Source organism: Mirounga angustirostris, unplaced genomic scaffold (assembly GCF_029215605.1).
Source record: "Mirounga angustirostris isolate CCGP_5_RB_7025 unplaced genomic scaffold, mMirAng1.0.hap1 SCAF_10, whole genome shotgun sequence".
Lineage (NCBI taxonomy): Eukaryota > Metazoa > Chordata > Mammalia > Carnivora > Phocidae > Mirounga > Mirounga angustirostris.
Genome location: NW_026991718.1, coordinates 30,318,814 through 30,335,527, shown reverse-complemented (window position 1 = coordinate 30,335,527; position 16,714 = coordinate 30,318,814). Strand labels below are relative to the sequence as shown.

The window sequence follows — 16,714 nt, the reverse complement described above, 5'->3', positions numbered from 1 at the left end:
TTTTCCCTGGATTATAGTATCCTCTTTTTATTTTCCTTTCTAAGTTACTTACCTTCATTATAATGCCTCAGTGAGCATTAAAGATCACATATACTCAAAAGAGCAGTCACATTTTTTACCTACAAATATAATCATAATCCTTGTGTTTGGAGTTGCTAAATCCTCAGACAAAGGATTTAAGACTTAAATTGCTCATAGGAAAGAAAGATTGATTGCTCTTTGGGATACTGAGAACTTTCTCCCTCCCTCCCTCCCTCCCTTCCTTCCTTATCTTCCCTTCTTTTCCTTCCTTCCTTTCTTTCCTTCTTTCTTTCTTTCTCTTTGGTGGTAGTAGTGGAAGGGATGGGCTTTCTCAATTCAGCCCAACGTTAAATGTTGAAAAATGACCATTGGTAGAAACACATTGAAACTGATGGCTGTTATTCTAATAACTCTAAGACAGTAAACTTAAAATGTAGCTTTTCCTGCCCCAACAGAAGCAGTAGGTCTTATTCTTTGTTATAAAGTACATATCAAATATGGCAAATTAATAATCAAATAAAAATAGATGTGTATAATCATACCTCTGGTTCTCATTTTCATGATCTTAGAGCCTAATAAACTCTTATAATTTACTTTTTAAAAGTTTCAGTTAGATTATAGAAAAATTTGCATCAACCATTTAGCTTGTGTAAACTGTAACACAATGTTACAGTCATAACATGAATAGGACAGGAGATTAAATTAAAAATTAAAACTATACAAACATTATTGTCTCATATCTCTTACCTTTTCTTTGTGATCACAAAGTAGTTCAAAACTCTCCATTTTGCTACATTCATTCATACGTAAATTATCAGCCTTCTGAAGAAGGACATCTAAATTTAATTCCTCTATGTGTGTGTTAAATGCCTTAGGGACTGGAAAACTCTGTTCTTCTGTGTCAGTATTAGCTGTAATATACCTAAAATTCAGAAATAATAAATAATGATCAAATCTCTTGAAAGTTATATTATAATAGGCAGAGTGATTCTTTTAAAATACAAGCCAGTATGCTATGAATACAAGAACAGATAAGTGACTGATGAAATAAGAGGCCAGAAGCAGATCTGTATATATATGGAGCTGTGGTGCATGATGGAGTTGGCCTGTCAGATCACTGGGAAAGTCAGGGAATGGCCAGGAAAAAAAATGGCTATTCCTATGGAAAACAATGAAATTGAATCTCTATCATACAATAATATAAAAATATCTCTGGATGATAAAAGGAATTAAGTTTTAAAAATAATTTTCTAAACTCTAAGTAGAAACTATAGGTGAATATCTTTCAGTCTTTGGAGAAAAATTTTTCTTTTTTCTTTTTTCTTTTTTAAGATTCTATTTTTTTATTTGTCAGAGAGAGAGACAGAGCACAAACAGGGGGGACAGCAGGCAGAGGGAGAAGCAGGCTCCCTGCGGAGCAAGAAGCCCGATGCGGGGCTCGATCCCAGGACTCTGGGATCATGACCTGAGCCGAAGGCAGACGCTTAACAGACTGAGCCACCCAGGCATCCAGGAGCAAAAAATTTTCTTAACCAAGATAGGAAAGCATTAACTATAAATGATTAATTATGAATGACTAATCAGTTTAACTATATTAAAATGAAAAACTGCTGCTAATCAAAAGACAATTTCAAAAATATAAGAACACAAATTAAAAACCAGGAATGGATGTTTTGCAACACACCCACATGGAGAACATTGATGTCAAGAACACATAAATGCTTTCCTAAAATTAGGTAACAAAAGACGTGGTGAACTCAATAGAAATATGCTTGAGAGATATAAATAGGGTTTCTCAAATGAGAAAATACATATAGTCAATAAACATAAGAAAAGATGTTCAATGTTCACTAGCAATTACAGAAATACAAATAAAGACCACAGAGAGATATTATGTAAAAAGTCTGACAATACCAAATGCTGGGGATGAAGTTAATCCACAGGATCTGATGTGAATCCAAACTGGTGAACCCAGTTGGGAAAGCACTTTGGAGTTATCTTTTAATAGTGAACTTCCACATGCCCTAGGACCCAGTAACCCGGTCTCTTGCATATGTGCAAAAAAAGATATGTATAATAGGGACAGCAGTACTTTCAAATAGCAAACACCAGGAAACAACCTAAATGCCCACCAAAGAGTGAATGAATATTATACAACAGTCAAAATGAAAGAAATACAGTGATGTGCAAAACATGAAGGAAACTTAACAAACTTATTATTAAGTGGAAAAATAAGCTCTTAAAACTATATACAACACAATCCCTTTTCCATAAAAACAATCAAAATTAAATGTGCATCTTAAGGAATATACACACACCTGCAATAAAATGATATTATTAAAAAAGGAAGGAATGAACAATATAGATTATACACTCAGGGTAACCGTTACCTTCAGATGAGGGAAGGCAGGGGAGCCAAATGGTTTGATGAGGATTCTTGTCTAGGTCCTATCCTTTGTTTTAGGAGGTAGTTTCATGGATGCTTTTACATTATTCATAATAACTAGCTAAATGAATAAAAGTGGCACATGCATGGACCAGTCCTTAGAGTTTGTAAGAGCTAAAAGTAGTTTTTAATCCAATTCTACATACCTGAGATATAATTAAAAAATGATAAACAAAAGGAAGTAACTAGTTTAACATCAGACATAATATTCTTTAGAGCAAAAAGCATTAAATTTAAAGAGGGACACCAACACTAAATGGTTCAATTTATGATAAACAAAGAGCAGTTTTAGACTTCTATGCATCTAAAAACACAAGTCTCAGATACACAGAAAACAAAAATTAACATATACAAAGAGAAATTGAATCTACTATCAGAATGGGAGATTTTTAACACAACATTCTAAGTAATTGATAAAGTGTAAGAAAAGGTAAAGATACTATTTAAATGCCAAAATTAACAAGCTCAAATCCAACTAACATATATAGAACTAGACATTGAGCCCCTGGAAAACAATGTCGTATCTATGACATATCTATGAAAACAGCCACATACACAAGGCCACAAAGCAAGCCACAAATGGTAGCAATCTGTGGTGTAGAACATATTCTCTGTTCACAATGCAACTAAGTCAGAAATCACCACTAAAAAGTAGGTGAGAAAACTTCCAAAGTTAAAAATAATTGAAACATTTCCATCTACATGCCCACTAGAATGGCTAAAATGAAAAGACAAAAAATACCAAAAGTTGGTGAGGATGTGGAGCCAATGGAGCTCTTATATATAGCTGATGGGAGCATAAATTAGAACAACCACTTTGGAAATATGTTTGGCAATATATCCTAAGCTGGCATACACATACTCTATGGATCTAGTCATTTCACTCCTAGGTATATACACAAAAGAAATGTGTACAGATATTTATCCAATCATAATAGTCTATAATTGGAAAGTACCAAATGCCTATTAGGAATAGGAAGTTTCCACATCAAAAACTAATGATGTGTTGTATGGTGACTAACATAACATAATAAAATTTAAAAAAAAAAAGGAATAGGAAGCTTACATATTGTGGTATATTAACACAGTGGAAGAGTAGTTAGTAGTGAGGATAAATGGCCTTCAACCACACACAACAAAATGGATGAATATCACAAGCTAATATCAACTGAGAGAAGCTAGACACAAAGGAGTATGTAGTGTATTATTTCATTTAGATAAAGTAGAAACATAATTTTAACTAATGTATGCATTTGGAAATCAAGATGGGTTATCCTCTTGGTGCCAGGGAGTGACTGGATAACAGCATGTTGGGAATATCTGAGGTACTAATAATATTCTGTCTCTAAATCTGGGTGCTGACTTTACCATTGTATTCAGTTTGAAAATCCATCTGTGTACTTGTTATTTGTATGCTTTTCCACATGTACTCTGTATGTCATAAAGTTTAAAAAGAATTTTAAAAAGATATATCTCATACATAAGAGAATGTAAGAAAGAAAAGCAGAAGTCATTATTAACAGCATCAGGAATGAAACAAAGAACCATTGTTACTAAAGACAGAGCATAGATTTAAATAACAGACTATGATGAACAATTTTATGCTAATAAATTTAAACTTTGAAAGACAACCACCTAGAAAAATATAATTGGCTAAAACTGCTCAAGGAAAAGCCAATCAATTAGTCCAGAAAATGAAATAAAAAGTACCCAGATTGGAAAGAAGTAAAATTATCTCTAATCACATTTGACATCATCTTGTTCATATAAAATCCTAATAAATCCATAAAAAGCTATTAGAACTAATAAACAAGTTCAACAAGATTGCAAAATACAAGATCAACTTATAAAAGTAAATTGTATTTCTATACATCTATTAATGAACAATCCAAAGATGAAATGAAGAAAACAATTTCACTTACAATATTATTAAAAAAAATAAAATTCTGGGGCACCTGGCTGGCTTAGTCATTTGGGTGTCAGACTCATGATTTTGGCTCAGGTCATGATCTCATGGGTGGTGAGATCAAGCCCCGGGTCAGGTTCTACGCTCAACAGGGAGTCTACTTGAGATTCTCTCCCTCTGCCCCTCTCCCACTCATGTGCATGCCCTTTCTCTCGCTCTCCCTTTCTCCCTTTCTCTAATAAATAAATACTCTTTTTAAAAAAGAATAAAATTTGGGACACCTGGGTGGCTCAGTCGTTAAGCATCTGCCTTCGGCTCAGGTCATGATCCCAGGGTCCTGGGATCGAGCCCCACATCAGGCTCCCTGCTCTGCGGGAAGCCTGCTTCTCCCACTTCCCCTACTTGTGTTCCCTCTCTCGCTGTGTCTCTCTCTGTCAAATAAATAAATAATATCTTTAAAAAAAAAAAGAATAAAATTCTTAGGATTGAATTTAACAAAATATGTGCAAGACTTATATACTGTAAACTATCAAACATTGCTGAAATTAAAGAATAGGATCTAAGTACATGAAGTTTCACGCGCATGAATCAGAAGATTTAGTTATTATGATGGCAGCATTCTCCCAATTTATCTACAGATTCAAAGTAATTTCTATTAAATCTCTGCTGACAACATTTTCCCCCAGAAATTGACAAGCTGATCCTAAATTTCATGTGGAAATGCAAGGGACCCAATACAGCCAAAATAATGTTGTAAAAGAGGAAAAAAGTTACAGAATTCACACTTCCAGATTTCAAAATTTACTATAAAGCCACAATAGTCAAGACAGTACTGGGCGCCTGGGTGGCTCAGTCGTTAAGCGTCTGCCTTCGGCTCAGGTCATGATCCCAGGGTCCTGGGATCGAGTCCCACATCGGGCTCCCTGCTCGGCGGGAAGCCTGCTTCTCTCTCTCCCATTCCCCCTGCTTGTGTTCCTGCTCTCGCTATGTCTCTCTCTGTCAAATAAATAAATAAAATCTTAAAAAAAAAAAAAAAAAAAGACAGTACTGGCATAAGGATGATAGACATATGGAATAGGGATTAAGGACCTATTAAGAATTTAGAGTCCAGAAATAAACCTTTATGTTTATGGTCAATTTGTTTTGACAAGAATACCAAGACAACTTAGTGGAGGATTACAATTTTATTTTCAACAAATGGTTCTGGGCCAAATAGATATCCACATGCATAAGAATGAAGGTGGGTCTTTACCTCACACCATATATAAACATTAACTCAAAATGGATCAAAACCCTAAATGTAAGAGCTAAAATTATAAAACTCTTAGAAGAAAACACAGGAGTAAACATTTGTGATCATGGACTAGGCAATGGTCTAGCACAGGTGACAAAAGAAAAAATAGATAAAATAGATTTTACAAAATTTTAAACTTTTGTGCTTAAAGGAAATTTTCTTCATCAAGAAAATGAAAAGATAATTCAAAAATGGAAGAAAATACTTACAAATCAAATATACTGACATATATCTAACAAGTATACTGACAAATATACTGATGTATATCTAACAAGTATACAGATGGATTTACAACTCAATAATAAAAAGACAAATAATTCAATTTAAAAATGGAAGAAAGGAGTTAATAGATATTTCATCAAAAGATGATGACAAATGGCCAAAGAACACATGAAGAGATGCTCAATATTAGTCATTAGTGAAATGCAAATCATAACCACAATGAATTATCATTTCACACCTTATAGGATGGCTAAAATAAAAGAGACAATAACAACCGTTGACAAAGATGTGGAAAAACTGGAACCCTCCTACATTGCTAATGGGATAAAATGGTGCATCTAATTTGGAAAACAATTCAGTAGTTCCTCAAAATGTTTAACATAGAGTTATCATATGACTCAGCAATTACACTTCTAAGTACACATCCAAAAGAACTGAAAAACCTATGTCCACACAAAAACCTGTATAGGAATGTACATAGGAACTTTATTCAAAATAGCCAAAAAATGAAAATGACCCAAATGCTCTTCATCTGATGAATGGGTAAACAAAATGAGTAAACAATGGAATGTTATTTGGTAATACAAAGGAATGAAGTACTGTTGGATGATACAACATGAATGGACCTTGAACACATTATGCTTAGTGAAAGGCCACATATTTTAAGATTCCACTTCATGAAATGTACAGGATAAGCAAAGCCATGGAAACAGAAAGTAAGAATAATGGTTGACAGGGCCTGGGGATGCGGAGAGATAGAGAATGAGTGGATACAGGGTACATGGCCTTTTTTTGAGTGATGAAAGTGTTTGGAAATTAGATAGCGGTGATGGCTATACAACGAACTCTGTGAATAAACTAAACCCCACCAAACTGTACACTTTAAAGGGATGAATTATACAGCATATGAAGAATATATCAATAAAGACTTTATTTTTATAAGAAAAAAGAACAAAAATGTGAATATTCCTATAGCCATTAAATAAATTAAACCAGAATCTGTATATCCATTTCAAAACACACACACACGAAGAGAGAGAGACAGAGAGAGAGAGAGAGAGATCTAGAGACAGTCAGTTTCTCTCAGGCTTTACCAAATATCCAAAGAATTAGATTTACCCAAATTCTTCCAAGAAATTCAAATAGAGGGAATACTCCTCAGCTCATTTTTTGAAGCTGGTAAAACTGACACCAAAATCAAATAAGGATAGTATAAGAAATGAACAATATAGACCAATTTCACACGTAAATATAGATGTAAAAATATCAACGAAAGATATCACAGACATCAAAAATATCAAAAAACTGTAACAAACATGAAAGAATGCATCATAACTAAACTGGATTTCTCCCAGGAATTACAAGCACAGTTTAACATTAGAACATTTCTTTAGCACAACAGATAGAATGAGAACAATACATGATCATTTCAGTGATTACAGATTTTTTCTCAATAAATTCAGCTCCATTTTAGGACAAAGAAATAGCAAACCCATGAACAAGGAGTAGAAGGGGACTTCTGAACACAAGGTTATATGACAAAACTATAATACATTTCACACTTAATGATGAAAAATTAGAAGCATTCTCCTTAAAATAAGAAATAGAAAGGGATGTTGAATATTATTGCTTCTATTCAACAATGTACTACAGGTTAGCACAATATTAAAAGAAAACAAAAATTATAAGAATTGGGAAAGAAGAAATAGAACTATTTTTATTTGAAGTTTATGCAATAGAATAAAAATCCTATCAAAATTTACAGATAAGTAAATAAAGCTAATCAATACTTATGATCAGTTTTTGAAAATCAATCATGTCCTTATATCTATAAAACAAGTTAGAGAATGTAATTTCTTTTTCTTTTTTTAAAGGTTTTATTTATTTATTTGTCAGAGAGAGAGAGCGAGCACACAAGGATCAGCAGTAGAGGGAGAAGCAGGCTCCCTGCCAAGCAGGGAGCCCGACCCGCAGCTTGATCCAAGGACTCTGGGATCATGACCTGAGCTGAAAGCAGCTGCTTAACTGACTGAGCCACCCAGGAAACCCTAGAGAATGTAATTTCATAAAATGTAACATTTACAGGAAAAATACACAGTACCTAGGGAAAAAATTCCCCATAGTTTTTTTTTTTTTTTACGTTTTTATAGAAAATTTAAAAATATTATTTGAGGACATTAAAGAATATCTAAATAAATGGACAAAGATACTATATCCATGGATAGAAAAACTTAACATTAAACCAATTTCACATGGCCCCAAATTTAACTATACTTTAATGCAGTTCCAGCCAAAACCACAATGGTTTTTCCTATGGAACTTATCTGACTCTAAAATTAATATGGAAGAGCAAGTGCAAGAAGAGCAAAGACACTTCTAAATAATAGCTATCAGGACTATAGCATAAAGGATAAAGCTATAAGAAGTCAGAGTGGTATTGACATTAACAATAGACAAACTGGCCAATAAAACAAAAGAGAACATTAAGCCAGTCTCTTCCCCACATTTAGAAACACTCAAGTGTGGGGAAACTGTTTTCCTACTTTGGACAGGAATCTTCTACTTATAACTGGACATTTATCAAAAATTATAAGGAAGTTTTAAAAGCAAATTTTATAAATAGGGCATATCTAAATAGGCACGGGAAAATCAAACATATGTATTAATTTTGGGTTAAAGCAGAGATTTGTACAGGGGCAAAAAAAAAAAAAGGCAATTCATAGATTATCTGATGTCAAACAGAATTTTCCAACACTCTTTTAGCAGGTCTGGAGAGATTCACCTTTCTAAAATGTCAAATTTACTTACAAACATTTGCAACTTCATGTACTTTTCTGGCCCTATTTTCTGCTCCCAATTTGAATAAGAACTATGCCATTTCCCCTATCCCTTCATTTCTTCTGCATAATCAATTACTTGCTTCAATAGCAACAATAGCATCTCTGAAGGTATCATTGCACTATTTAAAGAGAAAATGACATTATTTTCTACGAAAATAAAGTAGTGTATTTACAAAAGTCAATCCATAGTGAGTTCCATCAGAACAGGCAAAAACATGCCTGGTTACAGTACTGTGCCATCTCGCCGTATCAGGCACCCTGATTCAGTTCCTTTTGCTCAGCCTTATCCAATACATCACTTCCCCCAACTTTTTTTTTTTCTTTTCAAAATATACATGCCAAGAGAGACTGATGTCAGCAAGATGGTGGAGAGGAAGCTATAGGCCCTCATTCCCACATGGAAACACTAGATGGACAATAGACAGAATGAAACAGCTTCATGGGAGATTTAGAAGCTAGTCAAGGATTTGTAGCAACCAAGTGAATGCCAAATCAAGAAAAAAACATACTCAAAATGGTAGGAAACTTCATGCTGTATTTGTTCACCCTTGCCTCACCCCTCCCTGGCATCATATAGTATTGATGAGAAGTTTGCAATTCCCAGCTCCTCCCTTGGGACAGAAGGGAAAGAGTGGATCTTATCTGCAATGTTCTGGCATGTCTAATGGCTTCCTGAGAGACTGTTTTCTGTTTTGCTTGCCTCAGAGGTCAGACAGAAATGAAGGTATCGTTTGGACATCAGGTTGAAGGTCACTGAAAGCAGTGGCAGGCACTGTGGCATGTGAGAATTAGAGGGGGACTGCAAACTCCTGGGTGCCTTTGTGCAAGAGATTATGGGGAGAGGAATACAATGAGACATCTAAGAACAGCGGTAAGATCACTGAAATTAAGATATTTAAAAACAGTCAGCTATATGGGATAATTAGGGGAAAACACACACACACGGGCCCAGGGAAAACTAGTGCCTAGAAAAGACCTGAGAAATCCTTAAGCCCTCACACTGGGCTAATTAGTGAGGGTCTTCCACTGCATGGAGCCAATCTACAAAGGGAGGATATATGGCTGTTTTTTCAAATGTGTAATTTTCTTTTCTTTTTTTAAGTAGGCTAATGCCCAGCATGGAGCTCAATGTAGGGCTTGACCTCATGACCCCAAAATCAAGACCTGAGCTGAGATCAAGAGTCAGACACTTAACTGACTGAGCCACCCAGCCACCCCAAAATGTGCAACAAAAGATCACAAACAATACAAAGAAACAGGGTAAAATGGACTATTTAAATAAACAAAATACATTTCCAGAACCTGACTCTAAAGAAATACAGGCTGTAGACTTAAAACAATTTTAAAACAAAAATTGTTGTAAGTGTACTCAAAGAGCTAAAGGAAAACATGGAAGAGAGAACAAAAGGAAATCAGGAAAAGAATATATGAACAAAATGAGAATACCAACAAAGAGCTAGAAACTATTTTTTAAAATCAAACAAATTTTGGAGCTGAAAAAATAAGTAACTTGGAAAATTCACTAGAGGGAATCAACAACATACTCAAACAAGCAGAATAAAGGATCAGCAAATTTGAAGACAGATTATTTTAAATTCTTGAATCTGAAAAGTTAAAAAAAAAAAAAGAAATGAAGAAAAGTGAACAGAGCCTAAGAAACTTTGTGGAATAACATAAACCAGACCAATATACATATTATTAGAATACCAGAAGAAGAGAGAAAGGGATAGAGAGCTTATTTTGGGGAATAATGACCAAAAACTCCCCAAATTTGAGGAAAGATATGAATATACAAATGTAAGAAGCTCAGTGAATTCCAACTAGGATAAATTCAAAGAAATCCACACTAAGACACATCCTCAAAGTGTAGAGACTTAAAGGCAAATCTTAAAAATCTTGAAGGCAGCAAGAGAATAACTATTCATTACATATAAGGGATCTCCTGTAGGATTATCAATGGATTTCTCAGCAGAAATCTTCTGGCCTGAAGGCAGTGGGATAATATATTTGAAGTGCTGAAAGAAAAAAAAAACTGTCAACCAAGAATTCTATATCCAGCAAAAACTGTCCTTCAAAAATAAGGGAGAAATTAAGACATTCCCAGATAAACAAAAGCTGAGGGGGTTCTTTACTTCTAGATCTGTTCCACAAGAAATGATAGAGTCCTCAAGTTGAAATGAAAGGACATTAGCAGCAACTTGAAGCCATATGAAAAGATAAAGTTTTCTGACATAGCTAAATACATGGATAAATATAAATACCAGCATTATTGTAATTCTGGTTCATAACTCCACTTTTTATTCTTTTATAGTATTAAAAGAGAAAAGCATAAAATAATGATAAATCTGTTTATGGCTACATAATATATAAAGATATAATTTGTGACATCAGTAACTAAATGATGGGTGGAGCTGTTAAAGAAGTTTTTGCATGCAATTGAAATTATGCTGGTATCAGTTTAAAATAGATTGCTATAACCTTAGGATGTTATATGCAATGCCCATGGTAAACACAAAGAAAATATCTACAGAATACACACCAAAGGAACTGAGAAGTAAATCAAAATATGTCATTACAAAAAATCAAGTAAATACAAAGAAGGCAGTAACAGAGGAAATGAAGGCCAAAAACCCATAAGACATAGAAAACAAATAGAATGGCAATAGTGAGTTATTCTCTATTAATAAATTTAAATTAGTAATTATTTGGGGGTGCCTGCATGGCTCAGTCAGTTAAGCATCTGACTCTTGATTTCAGCTCAGGTCATGATCTTAGGGTTGTAAGATCCAGCCCCATGTTGGGCTCCATGCTCTGTGGTGGGGGGCTGGGGGGGGTTCTGCTAGAGATTCTTTTCCCTTGTCCCTCTCCCCAGTCATACTTTCGCTCTCTCAAATAAACAAATAAATCTTTAAAAAAACAAAATAAATTAGTAGTAGTTTTTGGTAACTCATTTAAATTACTAATTATTTAAATGTAAATGGATTAAATTTTCCAATCAAAAAAGCACAGGTTAGTAGAATAAATTTAAAAAGTCAGGATCAACTCTATGCTATCTATAAGATATTCACTTTAGAACTGAAGACACATCTGAATTGAAAGTAAAAAGATGAAAAAGATGCTTCATCTAAATAATAATGTTGGCTATACTAGCCTCAAACAAAATGACTTTAAGTCAAAAACTTACAAGAGAACAAAGAAGGACATTATATAATTATAAAAGATTCAATTCACCATGAGTATGTTAACGATAATAAACATATATGCACTAAACATTAGAGGTTCTAAATATTTGAAGCCAACATTGACAGAATTGAAGGGAGAAACAAGCAGTAACATAATAATAGTAGGAGACTTCAATATCTCACTTTTAATAATGGATAGAACAACCAGATAGAAGATCAATAAGCAAACAGAGGACTTGAATATCATTATAGACCAATTTGACTTAACATATGCAGAATACTCCACTCAACAATAGAAGAATACACATTCTTCTCAAGTGAACATGGAACATTCCCCAGCATACATTATATATTATTACATCACAAAGCAAGTCTTCATGAATTTTAAAGGATTAAAATAATACAAAGCATCTTTTCTGATTGCAATGAAATGAAAGTATAAATCAATGGCAGAAGGAAAACTAGAAAATCATAAATATGTGGAAATTAAATAACACACTTAACAAATGAGTCAAAGAATAAATCACAAGGAAAATTAGAAAATACCTTGAATCAAAAGAAAGTAAAACAGAGTATACCAAAATGTACAGGATGCAGTGAAAGCAGTGGTAAAGGGAAATTTATAGTTGTAAATGCTATCTTTAAAAAGATATCAAATCAACAACCTAAATATATAGTTTAAGAAACTAGAAAAAGAAGAGCAAACTAAACCCAAAGCTAGAAAAAGAAAGGAAATAAAAAGATTAAAGCAGAAATGAAAATAGAGAATTAAAAAAAAAAAGAAAGAAAATCAATGAAACCAAGAGTTGGTTCTTCAAAAAGATCAACAAAATTGACAAACCTTTAGCTAGACTAAGAAAAAAGGACAGAAAATCAAGTAACTAAAAACAGAAATGAAAGAGGAATATCACTATCCATTTTACAGAAATTAAAAGGGTTATAAGAGTACAATGAAGGATAATATGCCAACAAATTGGATAACCAAGATGAAATGAACAAATTCCTAGAAACATACAACCTACCAAAGACTGAATTAGGAAAAAACAGAAAATCTGAACAGATCTAACTAGTAAGGAGACTAAATCAGTAATCAAAAACCTCCTAACAAAAGAAAGCCGAGGACCACATAGCTTCACTGGTGAATTCCACCAAACATTTAAGGAATTAACCAGTATTCCTCAAACTCCCCAAAAAATTGAAGAGAAAGGAACATTTCCTAACTCATTCTATTAGGCCATTATTACCCTGATCCCAAAGCTGTACAAATACACTATAAGAGAAAACTAGACCAACATCTTTGATGAATATTGATACAAAAACTCTGAAAGAAATACTAGCAAACAGGATTTGAAAGCAATTATACACCATGACCAAGTGGAATGCAAGGATGGTCCAACATATGAAAATCAATGTGATACACCACATTAACAGAATTAAGGAGGGAAAAAACCCAAATGACCATCTCAATTGGTGCAGAAAAAAGCACTTGACAATATTCAACACCCTTTCATGATGAAAATGTGTAACAAACTGGGGTCCCTGCATGGCTCAGTAGATTGAGCATCTGACTCTTGGTCTCAGTTTGGGTCTTGATCTCAGGGTTGTGCGTTCAAGCTCCATGTTGGTCTCCATGCTGGGCTCCATGCTGGGTGTGGAGCCTACTTAAAAAAAAATGTGTAAAAAACTAGCAATAGAAGGAAACTACCTCAACATAATATAGGCCATATATGAGAAGCCCATAGCTAACATCATACTCAATGATGAAAGACTGAAAGCTTTTCCTCTCACATCAGGGATGAGACACGAGTGTCTGCTTTTGCCACTACTATTCAGTACAGTACTAGGAGTCCTAGCCAGAGCAATTAGGCAAGAAAAAGAAATAAAAGACACCTAAATCAGAAAGGAAGAAATAAAATTATCTCTTAGCAGATGACATGATCTTTTTTTTTTTTTAAAGATTTTATTTATTTGAGAGAGACACAGCAAGAGAGGGAACACAAGCAGGGGGAGTGGGAGAGGGAGAAGCAGACTCCCTGCCGAGCAGGGAGCCCGATGCGGGACTCGATCCCAGGACCCTGGGATCATGACCTGAGCTGAAGGCAGATGCTTAATGACTGAGCCACCCAGGCGCCCGATGACATGATCTTAAATGTAGAAAATCCTAAAGATTTTACACACACACACACACACTGTAAGAATTAATAAACAAATTCAGCAAAGTTTCAGAATATAAATCAACTTGCAAAAATCAGACGTGTTTCTATACATTAACAAGAAGCAATTTAAAAAGCAAATAAAAAATGACTATAATAGCATCAAAAAGAATAAAATACTTAGGAGTAAACTTAACAAAGGAGATGAAAGATTTGTATACTTAAAACTATAAAACATTGCTGAAAAAAATTAAAGAAGACACAATCGGAAACTCCATGCCATAGATATGGAGACTAATATTGTTAAGGTGTCAGTACTACCCAAAGCAATTGATAGAGTCAGTACAATCCCTCTTAAAATCCCAACAATGTTTTTTGTAAAGATAGAAAAATTCATCTTAAAATTCATGTGAAATCTCAAGGGACCCTGAATAGACAAAACAACCTTGAAAAAAGAATAAAGTTGGAGGTCTCACACTTCCTGATTTTAAAACTTATTACAAAGCTACAGTAATCAAAATAATGTGGACTAACATAAAGTCAGACATATACATCAATGGAATAGAATAGAAAGCCCAGAAATAAACTTTCACATATAGGGTCAAATGATTTTTGACAGGGGTGCCAAGACCAGTCAATGGAGAAAGGGTAGTCTCTTCAACAAATGGTGCTGGGAAAACTGGATATTCATAAGCAAAAGAATGACATTGGACTCTCTCTATGCAAAAATCAAAAATTAACTCAAAATGGATCATTTACTAAATGTAAAACCTAAAACTCTAACTCTTAGAATAAAGCATAGGGGAATAGCTTCATGACATTGTGTTTGGTAATGATTTCTTGGATATGACAACAAAAGCACAGGCAACAGAAGCAAAATAGGTAAACTAGACACCAAAATTAGATAAATTAGATATCAAAATTAAAATGAAATTTTGTGCATCAAAGGACATAATCAATAGAGTGAAAGGCAGCCCACATGATGGGAGAAAAGATTTGTAAATCATATATCTGGTAAAGGGTTAATACCCGAGATATATAAAGAACTCCTACAACTCAACAACAAAAAGCAAACAACCCAGTTAAAAAATGGGCAAAGGACTTGAATAGACATTTTTCCGAAGAAGATATACAAAAGGCCAATAAGCACATGAAAAAATGCTCAGTGTCACTAAACATTAGGGAAATGCAAACCACAATGGGAAACCACCTTGTACCAACTGGGATGGTTACTGTCAAAAAACAGAAAAGAACAAATGCTGGCATTGATGTGGAGAAACTGGAATCCTTATGAACTCTTGGAGGAACATAAAATAGTGCAGCTGCTATGGAAAAAATAAGGCAGTACCTCAAAAAAAATTAAAAATAGAATTGCCATACAATTCAGTAATTCCATTTCTGGATATACAATCAAAAGAATTGAAAACAGGGTCTTGAAGAGATATTTGTACACCCATGTTCATAGCATTATTCACAATAGCTAAAAGGTAGAAGCAACAAAAGTGTCCATCAACAGATGAATGAATAAGTAAAATGTGGTCTATACATACAAATACTGTTCAACCTTAAAAAAGAAACTCTGACACATGCTATAACATAGATGAACCTTGAGAATGTTACGCTGAGTGAAACAGCCGTTACAAAAAGACATAATTCCACTTCTTTAAGGTGCCTAGAGGAATCAAATTCACACAGACAGAAAGTAGAAAAGTGGCTGCCAGAGGCTGGGGGGAATGGGGGGAGTGTGGAGTGATTTTAATGGGTCCAGAATTCAGTTTGGAAGAGGAAAAAAGTTCTGGAGAAAAATGGTGATAATGGTTGCAAAACAATATGAATGTACTTAATGTCACTAAACTTAAAAATGGTTAAGACAGTAAATTTTATGTGATGTATATTTTACCACAATTTAAAAAAACAAAGTAGAAAAAAAGCTTTTTAAGATACATGCTAAAACTTGGAGAAAAACACAAAAGTAAAAGTAATATCTTAGCCCAATGATACAGGTTTAGGAGGCATTTTATCATGATAAATAATTGAACATAATGCCAATTTCTTTCCTCTACAAAGACTATATTCTAACAAGTATTTTTAGTTGTCTATATGCATTTTTTCATTCATTAGTTATTCTGATAAATATATCTATAGACTTTAATATAGTGGGAGAAAATTGAAAGATACTCAAGAATAAAGTTTTGGGAGATACTTTTTAAAATAAAAAATTTTTTAAAGATTTATTTATTTGAGAGAGAGAGAGAAATAGCATGAGAGGAGAGAGGGTCAGAGGGAGAAGAAGGCTCCCCACTGAGCCAGGAGCCCAATGTGGGACTCAATCCCAGGACTCCGGGGATCATGACCTGAGCCGAAGGCAGTCGCTTAACCAACTGAGCCACCCAGGCGCTCTAAAATAGAATTTTTATTTAAAAATATTTTTAAGTGAAAATTTTGGAAAAAAATCTAAAAAATATTCACTTTGAAAAATAAAGACTAATATACGCATTTATTACCTCTGATCTCAGAGTTCTCTGAAGTCTCAGACATGCACACACAAATGTGTATTAAAATTATTTAGTTAAAATACCTGGTTTCAATATATTCTCTATATTTCTATTACAATATTTTTTACTTATAATTTGATCCTTGTATTAGTAAA

General features: G+C 33.9%; 1 protein-coding gene across 2 annotated transcripts in view; it reads right to left on the bottom strand.

Moving 5' to 3' along the window:
• Positions 1 to 16,714, bottom strand: part of LOC123850732 (regulator of microtubule dynamics protein 2) — an 83,591-nt gene that overhangs the window by 48,731 nt on the left and 18,146 nt on the right. For both annotated transcript variants that reach the window (XM_064572127.1, XM_064572128.1), the window contains exon 3: positions 769 to 943. In XM_064572127.1, the coding sequence (XP_064428197.1) occupies positions 769 to 943 (175 nt within the window). The remainder of the gene's footprint in view (positions 1 to 768; positions 944 to 16,714) is intronic.